Source organism: Acartia tonsa, chromosome 11 (assembly GCF_053477335.1).
Source record: "Acartia tonsa isolate MP-2025a chromosome 11, ASM5347733v1, whole genome shotgun sequence".
NCBI classification, from domain to species: domain Eukaryota; kingdom Metazoa; phylum Arthropoda; class Copepoda; order Calanoida; family Acartiidae; genus Acartia; species Acartia tonsa.
Genome location: NC_137270.1, coordinates 35,330,807 through 35,354,128, shown reverse-complemented (window position 1 = coordinate 35,354,128; position 23,322 = coordinate 35,330,807). Strand labels below are relative to the sequence as shown.

The 23,322-nt window shown below is 33.1% G+C and overlaps 2 protein-coding genes across 2 annotated transcripts in view; one reads left to right on the top strand and one right to left on the bottom strand.

Moving 5' to 3' along the window:
• Positions 1 to 1,404: 1,404 nt before the first annotated feature.
• LOC145331069 (uncharacterized) lies at positions 1,405 to 17,577 on the bottom strand. Its single transcript, XM_080175686.1, has 11 exons — positions 17,543 to 17,577; positions 8,903 to 9,003; positions 8,675 to 8,745; positions 8,035 to 8,462; positions 7,736 to 7,849; positions 7,151 to 7,389; positions 6,611 to 6,718; positions 5,852 to 5,965; positions 5,527 to 5,648; positions 5,091 to 5,198; positions 1,405 to 4,689 (listed from the first exon to the last, which is right to left on the bottom strand). Exons 2-11 carry the CDS (start codon positions 8,957 to 8,959, stop codon positions 4,680 to 4,682), a joined length of 1,371 nt encoding a protein of 456 aa, XP_080031812.1. The 5' UTR covers positions 8,960 to 9,003; positions 17,543 to 17,577; the 3' UTR covers positions 1,405 to 4,679.
• Spt6 (transcription elongation factor Spt6) overlaps positions 9,906 to 23,322 on the top strand; it is a 54,025-nt gene continuing 40,608 nt past the window's right edge. Inside the window, exons 1-7 of the mRNA XM_080175685.1 lie at positions 9,906 to 10,990; positions 11,308 to 11,409; positions 12,701 to 12,843; positions 18,022 to 18,153; positions 19,359 to 19,863; positions 20,665 to 20,763; positions 21,589 to 21,798. Coding sequence (XP_080031811.1) covers positions 10,928 to 10,990; positions 11,308 to 11,409; positions 12,701 to 12,843; positions 18,022 to 18,153; positions 19,359 to 19,863; positions 20,665 to 20,763; positions 21,589 to 21,798 — 1,254 coding nt within the window. The 5' untranslated portion in view covers positions 9,906 to 10,927. The remainder of the gene's footprint in view (positions 10,991 to 11,307; positions 11,410 to 12,700; positions 12,844 to 18,021; positions 18,154 to 19,358; positions 19,864 to 20,664; positions 20,764 to 21,588; positions 21,799 to 23,322) is intronic.

Below are 23,322 nucleotides of genomic sequence, written 5' to 3'. Positions count from 1 at the left end.
TCTTTCCCCCACAAACAAACAAAAAGGACTTGTACCATTTTCTTCCCGTTTTTACTTTTTACGAATACTTGTCCCTAGTCGTAGATAAATTAAATATATTCCCACTTACTCTTTAGCAGTATAATTCCTGGTTTAAACTAGATTTATATTTGAATCGATTTATCTTTACTTGCATGTTGCACCAGATTTTCATGTACTTTAAATAATTGAATGTCAATTTTTAGTAGCGAGGCAACTCTATGATTCGAAATATTCGTCAGTCAGCTATGTTTGACGAAATTTTCTCAGCTGTTATTTAAGATACACGGCTGTATGTATATTGTATATAATTTTCTTAGTCCGTCAATATGTCGTTAAATATTTACTCAGCTGCTATTAGGTATAGATAGACGGCTGAATTTATTTTGTGGAGCTTCTCCTCCCTAATTCACAACTATATTTTTAAAATCACTTGGTCCGTCAGTCTGTCTGTAGTGCTCAAGAGAACGTTTCTTTTGGGAAATCAATGTTTTTCTATAGTTCTGTTTAAGATAGAAGGCGGTTTTTTACCATTGTAGAACTAAATGGTCTAAATCAATTTTTTAGAAATATTTTTTACCTGTTATGATACATATGATTCTGAAAATTTAGGTTAGGTTATAGGCTAAGAGGCCGAGCGCCCGCGGCTAGGCAGGCAAAGGGGCCGAGCGCCGCGGCCAGACTCATAGTACTATAGAAGCTTTACTTTTTATGAATGGAGCCATCCTTGTTATAGTGGGAATAACTTTAAAATGTAACTGGAATGTGATTAATACCTGGTGAAACATTTTTAAAGTAGCTAACTCACAAAGTCTTTAGACCTGTATTGGAAAGGATCCAGGGCAGTCTACGGTGAAATAATCCTGGTAACGGTTATCTTCAAAAATATATTAACTTTATAGGCTGTTAACGGCCAAACGGTAGAACGAGTATATAATGCTCGCACCAAATTTTAACCGACAAAAGAAGGTCTACAAATAATCTGAAATAGGCTTTACTTAAAAAAAAACCAGTTATCTCGCAGTGCACATAAATAAGCAAAAAAAATGTGCGTTTTTTCTTCAGTGAAACTTTCCCTGTGCAAAATTGAATCTTATCTATTCCAGATTATTTATAGGACTAAAGCCACTCAAAACGATGTGCGGGCATGACATGTAAATTCAAACGTTTGGCAGTTAGCAGCCCTTTAAAATTAATAGATTTTTGGAGATAATCGTTACCAGGAATAATCTACCGTGAACTGCACCAGATCGAATGAAAACTATAAATTACCTCTACATCAGTATTTAGATGAACAATGGTGTGGTCAAAATCAAAGGCCAATAATGGTGATCCAACGCCATTACAACCTTCTCTTATCGACATTTCTAGTTAGATATTCTGAAACTATTTTGGGAGATTTTTAAGAAATAAAGTTGGAAGAAAAGGAGGGTTTATTATTGGTATAAATTGTCAGTCATAGTAGGTATATTCTTTTTTTTCAAATAAAGATTGCCCAATGCCCAATTAATAGATTTTTTCCTTTAAAGGGACTTACAAGGTTAAGATTTAGAGATGACAAAAAAAAATAGAAATTGAATTAGCAAACTTATTAGCCGTAAAAAATTTAAGATAATTGGGGAAAGAATTAAATTACAGGATTTTATATTTCAACAAAAGCTTTTAAAATAAAAATTTTGCTTACGGGTTTTTTCTATTTAATGAAATTATTATTTGTCTGAGTAAAGACGCTTAACAAAATGAAAATAAAATATTACAAGACTTTTAATTGTCTATTAGTTAAAAAGATTAATGACTAATAACAGATATTTTTAAAGTTTTTAACATTTTTTATTTACTGTATCAAAGCTAAGTTTTATAAATGACAGGTAGTAACCTTTTGCTAACAAATATTAGCTTGCATTGATTTATTTGTGTCTAAATATCAGAAAGCCTAACAAATGAAGAAATCAAAGATTATTTGAATCAGATTTAAATACCTAGGTACTTGTTTTACATAACACGGTTCTCAATTCTTTAATTTTTAATACAGTAACAAATTAAGTAATAAGAAGTTTGTATGTTGATAGTTCTAAATGTATTATCATTTAATAACCACAAAATTAGTCTATATTCAAATTTTAACTGTTTTTGTTTAAAAAAAATTGTGTTTTTTTTTTATTAAAAATGATTTAAATCAGCTTAGAGTAGGTTCATGTTTTCTTAAATTCAAATTTTAATAGGTACCAATTGCTGTTTTTTTTTTAACAAAATTAATACATTATTTCTAGATAACGCAGTTCACAAAAAAGTAGTGTTCTTTTTAACAAAGGCGATTTGCTATTGAAAAAGTGAAACTCAATCCTAGTTTGGAACATCTAATTTGGTTTTGCAATTTTTATTTCTTTCAAAATACCTTGCTTTTAAATTCAGCCTTGCCAATGCATAACATTTCAATATTAATTTACTTGAACAACAAAAAAAAAATAAATTTAAACAATGTTCATTGTATTGGCATAAAGGTAAAATAAAACTAAGATTATCATGTTTTTTAGTCATTAAGACTTTGTCTTATTTTTTTTATGAAAATCAGTCATTGCAATATTCTTTTTTGCAGCATTATATCAACTTACTTTTTCTTACAGGAATTTCAATTTGACAATAGTAGATAAGTTAATAAGGACAATCAATTGTTTTTCAATTTTTTTTATAACAAACAGCTAACATTATTTCTTTTTAAATACCTGAACAAATCTTGAATTTTTGGCTTTAAATATTAATTTACTTGAGCAAATAAAAAAAATAAAAATAAATCTTTAACAATATCCATTAGCATAAAGGCGAAATAAGATTATTAGGTATTATTATCATGCCATTTAAGCATTAAGACTTTTGTGTCTATTTTGTCAAAATTAATCATTGCAATATTCTTTTTTGTAGGTAGTTTCATATCAACATAGTTTTTAATAAAGACATGCAGGAAACAGCTTTAGTATTTTTACATAGGTAGTTCATAAAGACAAAGAAGAGTCCATTCTATTTTTGAAATCAAGTAATTTTCTTACTAGTGCCATATTTTTTCAATCTAACAATGTTTAGACAATCTAAAATCCAGAATTTTTCATGAAAAACTTAAAACTATAAGCCAAATCATTATTTCTTTTGTAGACATTGACTAAGTATCAACTTATATTAAGATAATCTTTAAAATATTACATATAACACAGCCTTCTTTACATTACAATATTTCTCTATGTATATCCACAGCCAAAGTTACAATAATGGTCGTATATGCTTTGGTTAATATGCCCTTAAATTAAAGTTGTTTTACTTTTCAAGCTCAAAAAGTTTTAATTGGACGAGATTAACAGTTTGTTAAAATATTTAAGCATTTTCTAGTATTTCAATATTATGCTTTCTGTTAAGTAATTAAATTTCCAACACATAAAATTCAAAGGTTTTGCTTTTGACGAATGTTACCAAATTCTAGTTGAAACTAAAAGATTGGCTTATTTTCTTTGCAAAAAAAATCTAGATTTGCATGTTTTAATTTAACCAAACATCTGGTATATGCATTTAAGGTCAATGGGTGTCTTTTTAATTCTTTTTAAAATTAACCTTGAACACCTTTTACATAAAAAAAATATTTTATTTTTACAAATTTTAGTAAATTCTTGTTAAAACGTAAAAGTTGACTTAATTTCTTTGCTAATAATCTAAATTTGTATGTTTTACAACATTTAAGTTAATAAGTACAATGTGTTTTTTTTTAAATTAACCTTTTACATAAAAAAATAAACTTCGCCCTTAGGCCTTTTTTAAACGACAATTTATCACTATCTTAAAACATTATAACTATTCTATAATGGGTTTGTACTTGATGGAACACGATATTACTGATTTTAAAATATTTATGGTAGAACAGCTTATACTTTTTATCATTATGTTTCAGTTCAAAACATAACTTTAGTCATAACTATACTATTGGAGTTTAAAAAAATTGTAACAAAAAAATAAAAATGAACAACAAAGTTACAGAAAGAAATGTTTAATATTAACTTTTAACATTTATACAATGCGGTTTTTTTTACAATATTTTAACAAAGTTTGGATTAAAAAATCACAAAATGTAGGTAGGTAATTTGAATTGCATGATATACTTTTATAATAAATAGCACATAAAAATGATACTAAATGATATTGATACTATTACAGATTAAAAAAATTATGTAGTAACATGAAAATACTGCATATAGAAATTATGATTTATCATACAAAACAAACCATAATTTTACAAATAAAAAATATCTTAAATAAACTGTGACTAAAATGGCAAGTTTAAAAAGCCAGATTTAAAAGTTTATATTATTTTCTCTCACAAAAATCCATAATCAAAATTTCCAAATAACTCCTTAAATGCTTCGTCAAAATTTGACACAAAAAGCTATCACTTTTAATTTGTCTTGAGGTTAAAAACGTTCAATTTTATTCAGATCTTTACAATACACCTTGAATTTTTAGAATTTATCACAAAACTTTGGGATTGGCTTTTTTCTTCTTACTAACTCTTCTTTTTTTACGATATTTTAATAATTATCTGGCATTGTATGCTACTTGAATGTGAGGTGAGAGTAGATTAAATGGAGGATTTTTTTGTCTTGAGTTCGCGTTGATATGTCAATTTACATCAACCTAAAATAATTAAAATGTATGTAGATTCAGAGTATACATGGATATTATTACAGGAAAAAAAAATTGTCGTCGGTTTAGGTTGTTATTTCCCCTTTCAGTTATTGGTCAATTCGTTTATTCAGTAGTAGGGGAGGATATAGGGCATAGAGGGGCGGAGGGGGAGATATCGTTATTTAGCCCGCTACAGTTTTCACTTTATCAGAGTAGATTGTAATTTGGTGCAAGATCCAAGTAATAATATATCCAATAACTTTGGGGACATTATAGAATTCTGTTTGATGCCCAAACGTTTTAAACACTTATTGTAATCTACAGAAGGGGTAATTTTGTGTATCATCATTTTAAATATACATCAATTTATCAGTCAATGTCTTATCCCTTGAGATCCCTGTTATAATTACCTTGTGACTGTAATTATGGCCAGATCCATCATTTTTCTGTTGTGAGTTCTTTGGAACAGCTCCGCACTATTGGGGCTGACAAATTCTATCACAGCTGATTTCTCATGACTAAAATATATTTGCACAAATTTTAGATAATATAGTGAGGTGAATCTATCTATAAATAACGTATTATGTCAACATAAGACTAAAAAACATATAAATTAGACTGGTTTATACTAATGAGGGCTCTAAATTACGGTGAAATTATCTAAATGATAAGCATGATTAACATCTAAAATTTTAACTAACCTTCCTAATACCTACCCGGATATCTGGATAAACCCCCCTTCGATTTTTTTGTAATTTCAAAATTATTCATAAATGTGGTTCAGTCGGTCGATCAAATCCTAGTTATTGGGAAAATTTACATCTTTAACAAACTAGAAAATCTTACGTCTTGAATTCAAGGCTGGTGATAGGGCCGTACTGAACGGCCATATTCTTTATACTGTCATAGCTCACAGAGGCTGGCAAGTTCTGAACCAGGACCTTCTTATCTGACCGGGGTAGACTCATCTAAAACAAAAGTGATAAAATCAGGAGTAATGTACTTTAAAAACTATACGGATAATGCTGTAAATCTATCATATGTTACATATAAAGGAACTTCGCAATTAAAAACTTTACTTTTAAGTTTCTTTAAAGGTTGAACATCATCCTGAAATTATCTCATACTAACAAATATATTCCCAAGTCCCTACAAAAATTCCCACACCTACCTGAATAGGAACAGATGTGAGGGTGGGAGGAGGTGCATGGTGAACATGTACCCTGTATTGATTGTGGCCACCTCTGTATTGGGGCACTGCTGCCACCTGGGGGCGGGCTTGTGACTGAAAAATAGGAAAGGATTAGTTATATTGAAAACTCAATTAACATTCAATATTTTTTTTGAAAATAATAAGACTCAATGAATCTTTTGTTTTTACTACAAATCTTAAATCAGACTTACGAAACTTAATAAGTGTACAATTAGATATTTTTGTTTTAACATTAATTGTAGTTGACAACGTTATAAGTATTGAGGTACCTACTGGAAGTTAATTTTAAAGATATATTACTCTATTATCTAAATAAATCGCCATCAGAAATGGGGTTTTATTTTACTTTCATTTTACTAGGCCATTATACAAACTGTGCTAAGTAAAGAGAAATCCTTTTCCAGTATGGCGTCGAAATCGATTGATATCCGCTGGATTAGAACCGGTTCTCAGCTATACTATGTAAAGCATTGTATAACCGACAATTTTTCACGAATAATAAAATAAAAGTCATTAAATTAATACCAGTTTTCTCAGCCCGGGCCTTCGGCTCCTCGAAGCTAATAAAACTGGTTTAAATCTTCAAAATTTTCATTTTTTATCTGCGGAATTTGGTCTATAAAAAGCTATTTCTGTACAAATTAACTGTACAACTTTTCTCTACCTGTGGGGCTGTGTACTGAATAGTTCTAAGGTTACTGTGGCACTTATCCCTACCTGTGGGGGTGTGTCTGTACACTGAATAGTTCTGAGGTTACTGTGGCACTGTCCTGTTCCACTTTTCACTGGAGCCTCCACAACTGTTCGGACTGGTTGCACATACGTCTACAAGAATAAATCAAATTGTCGTTAATTTATTTTTGCTTTTGTGGAGAACAATATGGAACTTTGAAGAAACTACGGCGGAACCGCCGCTCCCGCCGAAAACCGCCGTTTCACGTGACACTTGTAATATTTGTAATATTTCAAACATGTCAATATTAAAAAAATTGCATTAACAAAGAAATAAAAAAATGCAGTACATACCGAAGACATCAGCTGAAAATATTGCCTATCCAGAGTTTTTTTTTAAACGGACCAAAAAACACAAAAGATATGGGTAAATATTTGAAAAATCAGCCAATAATACTTGTCTTCTCATCTACAGACACAAAACTCCATTAGAATGATGGGAAATTTAACTTTAACTAGCTGGGGACTAAGAAAGGAAGTGAGTGAAATATTTTTTTGCAGCAGGGAAAGAAATGAATACTTTACCTGTTGATGGACAGGATTTGGTGGTCTGTAGCTCATTGCACCTCCCCTACCACCCCGCTGCATGTGTGGGGGAGCACCGCGCATTTGTGGAGGGGCCCCACGCATGTTTGGAGGAGCTCCGCGTAAGAATACACCGCCTGCACCGCGACCACGTTTAGCGGTACTATAATGGTCGCCCCCAGGACCCATGGGGGCTTGACGTTTTCTGTCGGTTTTAGGGTCTCCGGCTATCACGGTCTAGTGATAATATTATTTAACGTCATATTTAAAGGTAGGGGAAAATAGAATAGGTTTCATAAAGATTAGTTTTCATAAAACTGATTCCTTGAAGTGAAGAAAAGTTTACTGTCATTCCATTTACCCTAAACATATAGACATCAAAATTAATAAAAATAACCAAAACAGAAATTCTTCTAGCCCTATTATAGCCAAAGTTAGAGCTTTTTAGCTAGCTAACTTATACGGATATACGAATGACAGAATGCAGTTAAAAAACATTGAATTTTTCTTAGTAATCTAAATGCCTTTTTAAAATAATCTGGGAAATAAGTACTTATGTAATATGACTGTTAAAATAATATTCCTGAATCTTTTTGGCGCCATCCTCATTTTCCTCCTCCTCCCCCTCTTCTTCCCATTCCTCTTCACCCCCCATCATCATGCCCATGGGGAATGGGACTGGGAATGGTGGTCTCATACCTAAAATACAAAAGATCTTAGTTTAATTCAACTATTTCTTAATTGTTAGTTAATCTATTTAACGTATTTTCCAATTAAATTAAAAGGAATAAAACAATACCTAAGCTCCTGTATATGTATCTCGACATTAAAGTTGCTGGGTTTAGTACCTCAAAATTTTCACTTGCTTTGAAATAATAAGTTACCTGGACGAAACATTGGCCGCATACCAGGTCTGAACATAGGATGTCCAGGCGGGAACGGCCGCATCGGCATCCGCATTCTCATGCGCGGGTGCATCATCATTCGACCGCGGAAGCCTGGCGGCGGTCTCATGCCCGGCCGCATCATGAACGGCGGTGGCATAAAACCTGGCGGCGGCCGCATGCCAGGCCGCAACATGAATCTGGGATGGAATGGCATTCCCCGCATCATCATCATCATGCGGCCGCGAGGTCCGCCGCGAAAATAATTTTGTTTTGTTTCAGCGGTGCCATTTTCTTTTTTCTCTTCTGTTTTAGATTCTGCATCGTCTGTGGCGATTTCCTCTGTCTCTTCAACGGCTTCCCCCTCACCATCTACTTCACCCTCAACGCCTTCTTGTTCTACCCATTCTTCACCACCTTCTTCTCCTATTTTATACAATCATGTTACAAAGAATCCTAAGCAAGGACTGGGTGTATACTGGTTAGGTATGTGATTAGCAAGATTTTGGATACCACACTTAAAGGAAAGTGTCATAAGATCTACCTTCTCAAGGCCTATAACGTAAAGTATCATTAATAAAAGTCTGTAAAAGCATTTAAAAAAAGGTATAATTGTCTTAAAAACATAAATGTAATTCCTGTGGCGTATTCAGCATAAGCGTATTCCTCATCCTCTGCTAATAGTTTATCTGCATCTTCTTGAGATATCTCCTGAAATAAATTATTTTTAGTATTAAATCAACTTAAGGCACACTTAATCAAAGAACAAGAGAATTCATACCTAGCTAATCCAAGAAAAAAATATTCTGACTTTCAAACCAAACATATAAATATGTTATACCTACTTTAGTAAAACACATGTTATTACCTCTTGAAGCCCTGTTTCTTCTTCCCCATCTAAAAGGACATCTGCTTCTGCGCTCATTTTAACTTATATCTAGCTGTCTTATTCCTTTACAAATTAACTCTGAAATATCACAAATTAGTCAAACGTGTACTAAATAATACTATAAGTATGTATATAACCTAACACTAAAATAATATTTTCTATTAACATGAATTAAGAAGATCAATTAATATTAACACAAAACCAGTATTTGTTGGGTATCTATGATGTTTATATATGCCGAAAAAATTACACTGCATGATTGTGTGTGTAAGTACATAAAACACAATAATTCCGTTTATAAACTATTATATCATAATCAAAATACGATAGGAATTTTAATATAAATTAAAAATAATCAGTTTTATCAAATATTTATCAGAAAATGTTCAATTAGTCCAAAATAAACATTGCAAAAATATTTCGACTTTGAAACTCATTTTTACGTTAAAAGTATATCTTTTACATACTTTAAAGACATTCATAACAAATAAATCGACCATGGCTGATGCAATGAACGTATATGCAAAGGCGAAACACTTGAAAAGGCGGTAACACGGCGGATTTTCGCCAAAAACGGCGACAGTCCGGATCTAGCGCTGTTGGGCAGCGACGCCAAACTGCCGATAAACAAAACAAGTTGCGGCATTTTCCTTCTATATGGCTTATAGTAAAATAATGAAAATATTATTTTTAGAATTTTATTGAGAAACATTAATAGGTCTAATATACATAAAGCCAGAGGTAACAGCTTTTACAGAGTTAACAAACTTTTTTTTGGATAATATTTTATTTTTAAATTGACACTACAAAAAAAGCATTTTTAATGTTTTATACAACCAAGAAAGCTTTTAAAATGATAAAGATATAAAAAGAGCTATTTTGTACTTCATGTTATTGTACACAATACAGTAATATATAATTTAAAATAAAAAAGTTGTACACCTCGTGTAAGTACTTGATATCAGTTGGTAAAAGTGGCATGTCTGTCTTGTAGTAAAAGAAGGCCCTGAAATGAGGAAGTTTGTGTTAAATAGTGAATTTATAGGTTATTTTGTGAGAAATAAGTGAGTTTTAAGCTGAAGTGATGTCTAGATACTGTTACTGCGTGAATTATAGTTTATAAATGTTTTTGTTGATGATATGTTTATATTCCTGAAACTTGTATTTATTTGATAATCTGGTTTTTCCCATTTTATAGTCATGCTTATTTTTATTTGATATGCATTGGTATTATGTTAAATGTCTTGTTTACCTACCTTGCATCGTCCAAGCTTTTTATAAAGTGGCAATTATAGGGATATTCCTACGATAAAGATTTTTAGGTACCTAGATTAGGAAATCCTGCAATAGTTGACTTTGACAATTGTAGCTTAGCTAAAGGTATTAGGTTGCGCTTCTTAAAGTCCCAAGTTTAATATTTAAAATGTATACACATTCTGTTAGGTAGAACAAATTAGAATGTCTATAACCTAGCATTTTATAGGTATATATATACCTACTATAGATATAGAGCAAATTCAGCAGAAAAGTAGGCACTTTTAAAATGGACTGTTAAAATTACGCAGGTACGTTTGTCGCTAAGACAATAATCTCAACGTCCTGCATGATGTTTTTGAAATCAAAACTTTATTATAGAATAAGGTTTCGTCTTGAAACAGAGAAAAGTATTTGGATTATTACTAAATTTTGTCCAAATGCGTTTCCTTTAATAATTTCATTGATAGATTGTATAGGTTTGTAATATGAGAGGTTATGTCAATGCCGAATATCATAAAAAGTGATTTAATCAATTCATACAAATATATACATACATGTTTAACCTTGTTTTTGATCATAGTAAAGTAGGTATGCATGCTTTAATTATCTCCACCTGAGAATAGCAACATTCTTTCACTATAAGATTAGTCAGGTAATGTGACTTGATAAAATTCACTTGATGATTCAAATTAAATACCCAAGATTAAAATACTTTTTTAGACTAAAATATATAAATATACATAAAAAATGGCAGATTTTATGGACCAAGAAGCTATGGAGTCTGATGACGATAATATGTCAGATGAGGAGGTAAAGTTAAGAGAAAATACCAGGGATAATATTTTTGCACAAGATATTTTATTCTTCAGCTGCAAAATTTTGGTTCGAATTCGGTCAGCTTTTTTTACTCTTTCTGTTGTAAATTGCGTAAATTTTATTTTTCTTCCCCCAATTCCCCCCTCACATATTTTTTATCAGCCGGAATCAAATGAATAAATTACGCCCTTTATAAATTGAATTTTCTTAATAGGAATACATAACAACACTTAAATTAAAAGAAGAAAGCCCTTGACTTGTCAGTTATTTATTTTCTGCTTAATTTGGTCTCATTGAAATTACATTACTAGGACCGTATGACGTCACAGAAGAAAAAGAAGAGGGCTCTTGATTCCTCAGACGATGAGGAGGAGGAAGAGGAAGACGAGGAGAAGATCAGAGAAGAAATGGGGGTGAGTTACAGAAAGGAGTGGACATTGGGCTATTTATTACACTAAATAGCCCAAAGTCTAATAATAACTAATTCTTATACGTTGGCTTAAATACCTTGGGGATCTCTTTTGAATTTTGATTGGTTGGTTTAAATTGTTGAGGGTTTAAACGTTTCAACCACTAATTTTAATCTACAGAAGGGGTAATTTTGTGTATTATTGGGGATGTACTCCAATTTTCGGCCATTGTAGGTTGTCTTTTGTTGTAATGATAAATGTGTTTTCATGCAATGGGACGAGATACAATAATAGATTAGAATGTCAAGGAATATTTTTGTTACAAATTTGACGTCATAATATGAGATGGACAATTTATTATCAATCATCATTAGTGATGGGAATCCGGATCCGGAATCCGAATCCGGAATCCGCCCAATTTTCGGCCAATTTTGGAATCCGAATCCGGATCCGGAATCCGTTTTTTTATAGCGGATTCCGGATTCTAAATTGATAGGCTAAATTTAATTTAAATAGGTTAGAAAATACCAAGCACATTTTTAGGACATACGTAGCACTTAAATTTTTAAATTTACTAATGTGATGTAAATGTTTTAGTTATGCTGGAAGTCAACACTTTAAACAAATCAAGGCTTCAACGAAGTAACATACTGATAAATTAACGAAAAAAGCTATCCCTCTGTGACGGACGGCCTTTTAAAATACTGCTAGAATCCGGAATCCGAATCCGGAATCCGCCAAAAATAAGAATCCGGAATCCGCAAGAATCCGTCACTTTTTTTGACGGATTCCTTCAGAATCCGGAATCCGAATCCGGCCCAAAAATTCGACGGATTCCCATCCCTAATCATCATACACGTTTTCCTAACAGAATCTTACTCATGATTACCTAACCAAAAGTGTGCCCAGGCCATGCAAAATCTCAAAGATAAAAGATACAATTTTGGATTTTGACCAATTTTCGATACCCAAAGTTAAAGGCCAAAATATTCATAAATTATGATTTTACAGCCTCTAGATTTTATAATACAGCTTGACCAAAATCAAAACTGTTAACATAACTTAGGTACTCATTTGTCATTTGTCATTTTTGTGAGTATTTCTCTTGCTAATGCATTAAACTTTGTAGTTTATACTAAGATTAAAAAGTCCTAAAAACATAATAAGAATAGGCATGTCTTTAATTTCATGTAAAAGTGGGGCGTAAGTGAGCAGTTTTTATTGTGCAATTATTTTGGCCTTAGGCTTTTAGTTAAAAAATCATTCCATTCAAGTTGATCAACGTCTTGTTCAGGATTTCATAGCAGATGATGATGACGAAGAAGTCGCTGAGGTGAGACGGCGGAAAAAGAAGAAGAAAAGGCGGCGTCGCTCCGACAGTGGGTCCAGAAGTAGTAGGAGCAGTCGTTCTGGCTCCAGGTCAGGTTCAGGGTCCAGGTAAGATTTTCTGGATCATGGAAAGAAAACGAAGTAGCGGATTTCGTCGTATTTAATTTAATTTAATTTAATCAGGATAATGTTCAGCTCCACTGTGGTAGAATTTTGAACATGTCAGCATTTTCATCTTCTTTCTGGTTCGGGTTGTATTTCTCGCCATATCCAACGGTCATACAGATTTTTAAACAGATTCAGGTTACTAGCAGACTTTATATTGTGGGGAAGAGAGTTCCATTTGTCAATGACTCTAATTGAAAAAAAGTTTTTGCGAAAATCTGAATTAAATCTGGGCTTCTTCAGATTCAAATTGTCAGCTCCAAGTCTTGTTTGGTGGGCAGGTTGTTGAAACTTGTGGAAAAACATTTCTGCATTGACATTGTCATGGTTTGATAATATTTTCCACACTTGGATCATGTCTCCACGCTCACGTCTGTCTTCTAGTGACTGTAACTTTAGTTCTTTAAGCCTAGCTTCATAAGAGTTACCTTGAAGTCCAGAGACCATTTTAACGGCTTTTTCTTGTACTTTTTCTAGTATTTTTTTGTCTTGTTCAAGCCAGGGTGACCATGCTTGAACACAGTATTCAAGGTGAGGACGCACATATTGCTTGTAAAGCTTGATCCAGGTAACTCTGTCTCTATATGAAACTGCTCTAGACATCTGTCCTAAAACTGAACTGGCTTTGTTGGCAGCTTTTTGACACTGAACTGATGGTTTCAGAGAGTTTGAAATCCAAACACCAACATCTTTTTCTTCGTTGACATTTTCAAGGACAGTACCAGAGGGTGCATAGCCATTCATGGTATAATGTGTTTTATTGTTACTTCTACCAAAATGAAGAACTTTACACTTGTCAGGATTAAACTGCATTTGCCATGTATCAGCCCAAATTAGTAAATTGTTTAGATCTTTTTGAAGTTGAGCAGTTGATTCTTCATTCACAATTATTTTTCCACACTTTGTATCATCTGCAAACTTGTACAAAATGGAATTGGTTTCATCTAATGACTGATCAAGATCATTAATAAAAATAATGAATAGGAGAGGGCCAAGTACCGAGCCCTGTGGAACTCCAGAGATCACCAGGATCCATTCTGACATTTCACCATTTAGTACAACTCTTTGCATACGTTTATTCAGCCAATTTTTTATCCAGTTAACAGTTTTTTCATTTATTCCTGCAGCTTTAATCTTCAACAAAAGTCGTTTTATTGGTACCTTATCAAACGCTTTAGAAAAGTCAAGGTACACCATATCTATATTTTGCCCAGAGTCAACAGCTTTTGTTAGATTCTCGAGATATTCAAGTAGATTTGTCAAGCAGGATCTTTTCTTTCTGAAGCCATGTTGAGAATTTTTTATTATTTTGTTGCTTTCCAAATATTCTGTCATGTCATCTTTAATAATTGATTCCATCAGCTTGCATACAATAGAAGTTAGGGAAACTGGACGATAATTAGATGCTTTGCATTTTTTCCCTTTTTTAAAAATAGGAGTAACATTGGCATTCTTCCAATCAGAGGGTGTTTCTCCAGTGTTGTAAGATTTTTGAAATAGCAAGCTAAGTGGAAGTGAAAGTTCATCAACAAATGTAATTAATGTTTTTGCAGTTATGCCATCCGGTCCAGGAGCAGAAAAGGGTTTTAAATTTTTTATTTTCACTTTGACCTTTTCTGGTGTAAAAGTAACATCTGCCATTTGAACTCCAACTTGAACAGGTTCTGGATTTGGTATATTTTCAGAATTTTCTTCGGTGAAAACAGACCCAAAGAAACTGTTTAATGTTTTAGCCATGTCAATATCTTCAGTAATTTCCTTTCCAGAATCATCCTTAAGTGGGCCAACAGTTTCTTTGTTCGAAGTTTTAGTTTTCATGTAGGAATAAAACTTCTTAGGATTTTTGGTGGATTCTCCAGCCAGTCTTCTTTCAAAGTTTTTTTTTGAATTCCTAATTTTATTTTTCAGTTTCTTTTCTGCTTCTTCATATCTGGCATAGTCATTCAAGTTCTTAGAAGCTTTATATTTTTTCCATAGCCGCTGTTTCCTTTTATAAAAAGCAGCAGTTTCTTTGTCAAACCATTGAGGGTTTCTCGTATTTTTAAGCTGTTTTGTAGGAACATACTTCTCTTTTAGGTTTGATAAAACATTTTTAAATTTATTCCAGGCTTCTTCAGTAGAAACTTGACTAAAATTCTCGTTCCAATCATAATTTCTAAGCTCAGTCTTCATTGTTATAAGATCAGCTTTACTCCAGTCATCCACATATCTTTGTTTATCTTTTTGTTTAACACCTGTCATAACTTCAACTTTAATGGCTTTGTGGTCACTTTTTCCAATAAATCCGCAGTCTTCAATATCAGCTATAAGGTTGGCATTGGATGTTAAAACTAAATCCAGAGTAGAGCCAGATGAATGTGTCGGAAAATTGACCATTTGAGTAAAAAAATTATCATTTGCAGCATCTAGGAATAATTTTGCTTGATCCCCTTTGGCTGATAAATTCTTCCAGTCAATATCTCTGTAATTGAAATCACCAATAAAAATTGAGTGACCATTTGCTGAGCTTAATAGATTAATCAAACTATCATTATTTAACTTTACATTATCACAGTTATAGAGTTTATGTGGTCTGTAAACTAGGTATAAATTAGTATCACAAACATTTTTTTCATTTTTCACTTTTACATGAATGTACTGATTGAAATTGCAAGAGTTTTGAACTTCACATACTGTAAGACTAGTTTTAGCATATACAAGTAGTCCTCCACCAATTCCAGCACTGGTGTCAGCTCTGTCATATCTTGATAAAATTTGGTAGTTGTCAATAACAATTTCATTGTTTGAAATGGCGTCATTTATCCAAGTTTCAGTTATCATAATAAAATCTGGTTTGTCACATGAAGCAATAACTCTTATATCATTTACTTTGCTCAATAATCCTCTAACATTACTGTAGAAAATCTGAAGCCTCCCCATTGTCCTTTTCTGTTGTTTATCAGCGCTGAGTTTTGGGCCTGCTTTCTTGGCTTGAATGTTTTGGCCGCTCGAACCCACTGATTCAAATTTGGAGGACTTGGGGTAGAAGCTGTTTCCTGACATTTTATTATTTTTTTGCTTCCCTTCCTGCCAACAGCTCGAAATATAAAGTTTAAAGATTCCTCAGCAGTTCTTTCACCATTCAGTTTCTCCACTTCTTCATGTATATTCTGATCATGTTTCCTCTGATTAGCTGTTAAATCAGGTGAGATTTTAACTTCCTGCCAATAGTCCATTCTATCAGCCAACTGTTTGCTGTTTGCAAGAACTCTATCTCGAAGGTTGGGGTTTTTAAAAACAACTAATAATGGTCTGGTTTTATCTTTTCTGCCCAATCTTTTAATAGCTGCAAAACTTTCCTCTCCAACTTTAACACCAATTGTGTTAAATAGTTCGATAGATATGTCAAGATCATCCTTTTTTCTGTTTTCAGCATTCAAATTACAGGACTCAGGAATATTGTGACAGATAACATTGCAACGTCTAGCTTCTTGATCACTCAACTCTTTCATCATGTTTTGAACATTTGAAGATTCTGAATCATCAGTTACAGCTACAGGATCTTTCACATTATTTTTGAAGGATTCAAACTGAGTTTGGAGATCAGACACATCCTTTTGAAGTTTCAAAATCTCCTCGTCTTTCTTCTTCAGTTTCTTTTCAAGGCCATCAATTTTGTTATCCATTATTTTCATATTTTTGCTCATCTTCACAGAAAATGCGCGACATGGTTCACACACCCAAAAAGCTGATTGCATTTCCTTTTTCTGTAACTCACAGAACTTGAATATTTCTTCAGTTATTCCACAACCTTTGTGTGCCCATAGTTCGCAAAGAATGCATTGCAGAGCATGCGAGTTATTTGTTGACTTTCTACAAAGCATGCATGGATAAGCAGGGGGTGCCATTTTAAATTTGACCTTGAACAATGTTTAAGTTATGCTACAATATTTGCTCTACCCTCCTCCAAGACGAAGACTTTAAAAGTCTTATAGGAGAGGCTCATCCAGAAAACCGTGAGGGAGAACAATTTATTAATACTAATGGAATGCTATTTTACTTTACTTTACTTAGGTACAACTTTTTTTATTTTGTTTTTTTTTTTGTTCTTTTTTTTATCTTTTTTTTTTGTTCTTTTTTGTCTTTTTTTTTGTTCTTTTTTTTTTCTTTTTTTTGTTCTTTCTTTAGGTATATCTTTTTTTTTGTTCTTTTTTTTTGTTTTTTTTTTTATCTTTTTTGTTTTAGCTTTTTTTCAATTATTTTTCTTTGTTTGTACCAATAATAGCATACCAATAGTTTACAATAGTTAAAATTATCAATAAAATTTGGTTATCATGGGATAGGTTCCCAAGGGACCGATTATTAGGTGATTCAAAAAAAGGGGGATATCAGAGCTTCCCAAAACGCTCCCGGGATATTAGCTTCCCAGACGCTTCACTTGAATCACAAATAAAATTTTTTAAAGTCTTTATCCAGGCTGTGTAGCCTCCTGGAACGCATCACAAAATTGTAGCAATCAATTTTGTGTATCAGGTTTCATCTGCTCTGTCATTTTTTTGCCTAGCCAATACATTTTATTCACAATTTAAAAGATAACTATTCTCTGGAACAAGGCTTTCGGCTTCTGAAACATGAGAGGCTTGATCCACCTCTCTCTCTCTCTCTTAGTGAAGTGAATCAAGCAAATTTAGCTTGGTCAGTTTAACAGTAGCTTTTGTTCTATTTCTAGACCCCGTGGGCGGCTCTAACCCTACGGGGCAACCATTAATATTTACCAAATCTAATCAAAAGTATCATATAAAAACATATTTTTTAAAAACGACGAAACTCGCAACTTCGCTTTCTTTCCATGATCTCTTTATTCTAATATTAAGATTTATCCTGTGTAACTGAATAGCCGTCAGATAGATGGGGGGTTAAGTTGGCTTAGTAGGTAATGTTTGTTTAGGAAAAATTATATTGTATAAAGGGTATAATACCGCAAATGCCAATCAACTTTGGTACAATTATACCCATATATTTTAAATCCCCTAGTAAGTTACTTAACTTAGGCATGAAAACTTTCATTTTGTTTATTTCTTTCTTTTCTAATTCATTGTCTGCAAGTAGTTGCTGCGCTTCTTTCAATCCTTATTATTCCAGGTCTCGAAGTCGAAGTGGATCCAGACGTCGTTCCAGATCCAGGTCAAGATCCAAGTCAGACAACGAAGATTTGGATGATGAAGATATGGATCTTATTCAGGAGAACTTGGGAGTCAAGTTTCAAAAGAAAAGGAAGGATTTTATTTTAGTTTTGATATTAAGTCGGGATTCTTAAGGGATAAGACAATGGACGATAAATTGAAAACTTCTTTAATGTTTATAAACATTAAATTACTCATTCTGTAGATAAAAATTTTTTGAGACACTACTAATTTGAAATTAACCCTTATTCAATAAAAGTATCCATAAACTTATTGCCAACAACTTAGAAAACGAGGTTATAAAACTTTGGGCAAGACCCTAGTACACACTTTCAGCTCCAATAGTGTGTAATTATGTGATTATGGTTAATGTTCTTTTTTTTATCTATAATACAAAGTAGCTTGATGTCTGCCTGTCCCTTAAGATCTCGGTAACCACTGAACCGATCGGATTCTACTCTTCAGGGAATATACCTACTGGTCCTGTGGTGGTTTTAGGCTATTTTCTTGGGGGGTGGGACACCCCCAACCCCCCAAAAAAATAAAAAAACCCAACCCCCCAAAATTTTTTTTTTCATTTTTTTTTTGTAAAATCTCAGTAACTGCTGATCAAATTGGGCTCTACCCTTCTGGGAATTTACCTCTGGTGGTTTTAAGCTATTTTTTTTGGGGGGGGGTTGGGTCACCCCAACCCCCCAAAAAATAAAAATATCCCCACTTCCAAAATTTTAAATTTTTAAAAATTTTTGTAAACAAAACTAGTAATTGGGGTGTTGGGAACCCCACTGCAACATGGGGCGAAGCCCTCATGAATCCCCCCCCCCCAAAAAAAAAATTTTTAATATTTTTTTTTTAATTTTTACGAATTGAAATTTTTGTGTATACGGCAAACAACCTGGGTTTAATTTGTACAAATTAAAATTTTTGTGCATAAATCGCACAACCTGGGTTTAATTTTACCACAGAGTAATTAAACAAAGAATAATTATTTTTTTGAATATATTTTTTTTCTATTAAGGAGGGTTGACTTCCCATAACTATATAGGGCGAAGCCCATAGAGGCTAGGGGCGAAGCCGCTAGTATATTATAAAGTTGTTAGGTATTTTGTCTAAATCTTAATATCATATAAAGATGCATTTAAAGAAGCTTTATAAAAATCTTGGTGTGGTTTTAGGTTAATTATTACCCACTCTTTCACTCCCTTGCATGCTAAGGGCGAATCAATTAGCTGAAGTGTAAAGTTGCTATGCTATTAACATAATAAAAAAGTTTAATAAAATCCCCCATTGCATCAGATCTCGAATCCAGCAAGATTCAGATTCCGAGGATTCTGACGGTGGACGATCCGGCGGCGGATCTGAGCCGGAGGGCGACGCCGACAATGAGCGGTTAGCGGCGTCTGGCGGTTCCGGTGCTGAGGGCTCGGACGATGATGATGATGACGGTTTTATTGTCGACGCCGAGGGCAAACCGATCGAGCGGAAGAAGGTCAAAAAGAAGCATATCTTTGACGATGCTTCCAAGCAGATGGCCGAAGATATTTTCGGCGTGGCCTTTGATTACGACGAGTTTGCGGAGTACGACGAGGGCAGCGGCGGTGAATCCGAGGCGAGCGAAGAGGATGAAGAGGACGAGGATGAAATCGGCGGGGAGCGGCGGGAAAGACGCCGCCGCCGCAAAAAGCCCGCCAAAACAATTTTTGACATTTTTGACCCGTATGAGTTGGAGAAGGGACATTATACAGATTTGGATCAGGAGATTAGGAGCACAGATATTCCTGAAAGGATGCAATTACGACAGGTAAATTCTTTTCTTATGAAATATTTTTGTAACAGAAAGAGAAACAAAGTTTTTTTAAAGATTCTTTTTTCCCCTGCTGCAGCTTTATTTTTTATTTTTTCCCTCTTTTTGTTTTTATCCATCAAGGAAGGGGGAAATAGAAAAATATTTATAGAAATATCTATTTTATTCATATTACCCCCCCCCCCCCCCCTCCAACATATTCTTTTAGTTTTTTTTCACCAATAAGGGAAGAAATATGGAAAAAATGTTTGAAGTTCTCTTAATTTTTACCTACATGTTATTTCCCACACCGTCCCTCCCCCCCTTTAGCAGGGTCAAATTTGCAGAATATACACTAATGTAGCATTCTTGTATATGACATAGCCCTAAATATGCAATTCTTCTATTTTGTACTGTTAATAAAGTTTATCTGTTCTCTTTTAAGAATCATTAGAAAGTACCTACATAGTATGTAACACATATCTAACGTGTGAATTTGTTTGATAGGTTTGTACTGAAAGTTTTCAATTTGGAAATGTTCCAAAAGTTTAAATGATATTAAAATGCACATGCAAATATATTTATGCAAGATTGCATTTATGAAAACGTGGCTTTTCATTAAAAAAATTATCAAGCTTACTTGACAAGCCTGTAGTTTTTTTTTTCCCACCCTATATTTATTTTCCTTCTTGGGGGTTTCATTTTGAGCTCTTCTTTGGAATTCTGTTTTGGTAAATTCTAAGCACATGCCTTAGCCACCTCAGTCTTTTATTTTTCACTTTTGATAAGGTATTTTTTTTAACTTATATTAATATATAGATTCCGGTAACTGCCCCTCCAGAAGATTCGGACGAACTTGACCGAGAGGCTGATTGGATTTATAAACATGGATTCTGTAAACAAACTATTACTAGACAGGTAAGATTGGATTTATAAACATAAATTCTGTAAACAAACTATTACTTGACAGGTGAGATTGGGTTTATAAACATGGATTCAGTAAACAAACTTAACTATTACTAGACAGGTAAGATTGGATTTATAAACATGGATTCTGTAAACAACTATTACTAGACAGGTAAGATTGGATTTATAAATAGATGGATTCTGTAAACAAACTGTTACTAGACAGGTAAGATTGGATTTATAAACATGGATTCTGTAAACAAACTATTACTAGATAGGTAAGATTGGATTTATAAACATGGATTCTGTAAACAAACTATTACGAGATAGGTAAGATTGGATTTATAAATATGGATTCCGTAAACAAACTATTACTAGACAGGGAGGATTTGATTTACAAACATGGATTCTGTAAACAAACTTAACTATTACTAGACAGGTAAGATTGGATTTATAAACATGGATTCTGTAAACAAACTATTACTAGATAGGTAAGAATAATTAGAATATAAAAATATTAGATAAGTTTTTAGAGCACAAATGTTCAGTATCCTTAAAATAATATTAGCCAGTTCTGTTGATTTACTTGTTAATAGGGAAGAAAGGGTCAACATTGGATTAAAAATTATACTGGTACCCAAAGTTTTTTTTAAAAATGCTCTCTTCTAAACATTGGATACTTAAACTTTTTTAAAATCCTGATTGGTTGATTGAGCACTTGTCTAACTTTTCTACCATAGGGTTAATTGTTTATCATTAGAGATGTGCATCAATTTATCGTCCATAGTCTTATCCCTTTAGATCCCTGACTTGTAAACATTTTCGTCCTTGTTATAGGATAAATACACAGCCCAAGATTGTGAGTATTGGATGAAGAACAACATGACAACAGAGAAGATAAAAAAGGCGCTGGACTTTATGCGCCAGCAGTTCCTGGAGGTCCCCTTCATTGCCTTCTACAGAAAAGAATACGTTCAGCCAGAGTTGGAAAATATTGACGACCTCTGGAGAGTTTATTATATGGATGAAAAATGGTGCCAATTACAGGTGAATACAACTATTATTGACAGAAACAAGATGAGTTTTATCATGATAAGATAAAAATTGGTCATACAGCTGATTTTTAAAATTTATTGTATTCTATAATATAATAGTAAGTTTTTGTCTGTAGCCTAAAATTTTCTAAGGTTTGAGTTGAGGCTATTATCCTACTTTCCTTACTCCTTTGAATACAGATATCCTACATGCTAGGGGCCTCTAGTTAAGGGGGGGGGGGAAGTTTTGCCACTTTCGCGTAATCCGTGATTATTAGGCTAGGTATTGATGTTAGACTATAGGTTATTTGGGATAAAAGTTTACTTTTGGGTAGTACTTCACGTATATTTAATCATTTTTTGGATAGGTCTCCAGGTTCAGGTGCTGCAGGCTGGAAGGTGGTTTCTGGACAGGTAAAAAAAAATTAAAATTTTTGTTTGAAGAGTTAGAGATCAAATTATTAAACAAAATATGCATCTTTATGGATATTATTGAAATACCAGAAGAAAAAATTAAAATCGGCCTCCAGGTTCAGGTGCTGCAGGCCTCCAGGTCCACTCTGGACAGGTAAAAAAACAAGTTTTTTTATCTGAAGAGTTAGAGGTCAACTTATTAAACAGAATATGCATCTTTATGGATATTATTGAAATATCAGAAGAAAAAACTAAAATCGGCCTCCAGGTTCAAGTGCTGCAGGCCTCCAGGTCCACTCTGGACAGGTAAAAAAACAAGTTTTTTATTTGAAGAGTTATAGGTCAACTTATAAAACAGAATATGCATATTTTTTTATATTATTGACATATTTGAAGAAAAAATTAAAATCGGCCTCCAGGTTCAGGTGCTGCAGGCCTCCAGGTCCGCTCTGGACAGGTAAAAAAACAAGTTTTTTTATTTGAAGAGTTAGAGGTCAACTTAATAAACAGAATATGCATATTTTTTTATATTATTGACATATCTAAAGAAAAAATTTAAATCGGCCTCCAGTTTTAGGTGCTGCAGGCCTCCAGGTCCACTCTGGACAGTTAAAAAAACAAGTTTTTTATTTGAAGAGTTAGAGGTCAACTTATAAAACAGAATATGCATCTTTTTTGATATTATTGACATATAAGAAGAAAAAATTAAAATCGACCTCCAGGTTCAGGTGCTGCAGGCCTCCAGGTCCACTCTGAACAGGTAAAAAATCAAATTTTTTATTTGAAAAGTTAGAGGTCAACTTATAAAACAGAATATGCATATTTTTTTATATTATGGACATATTTGAAGAAAAAATTAAAATCGGCCTCCAGGTTCAGGTGCTGCAGACCTCCAGGTCAACTCAGGACGGGTAAAAAAATAAAAAAAATTATTTGAAGAGTTAGAGGTCAACTTATAAAACAGAATATGCATTTTTTGTTATTATTGACATATTTGAAGAAAAAAATTCAAATTGGCCTCCAGGTTCACGTGCTGCAGGCCTCCAGGTGCAATCTGGGCAGGTAAAACAATCAATTTTTTTATTTGAAGAGTTAAAGGTCAGTTTTTGAAACAACATTAGCA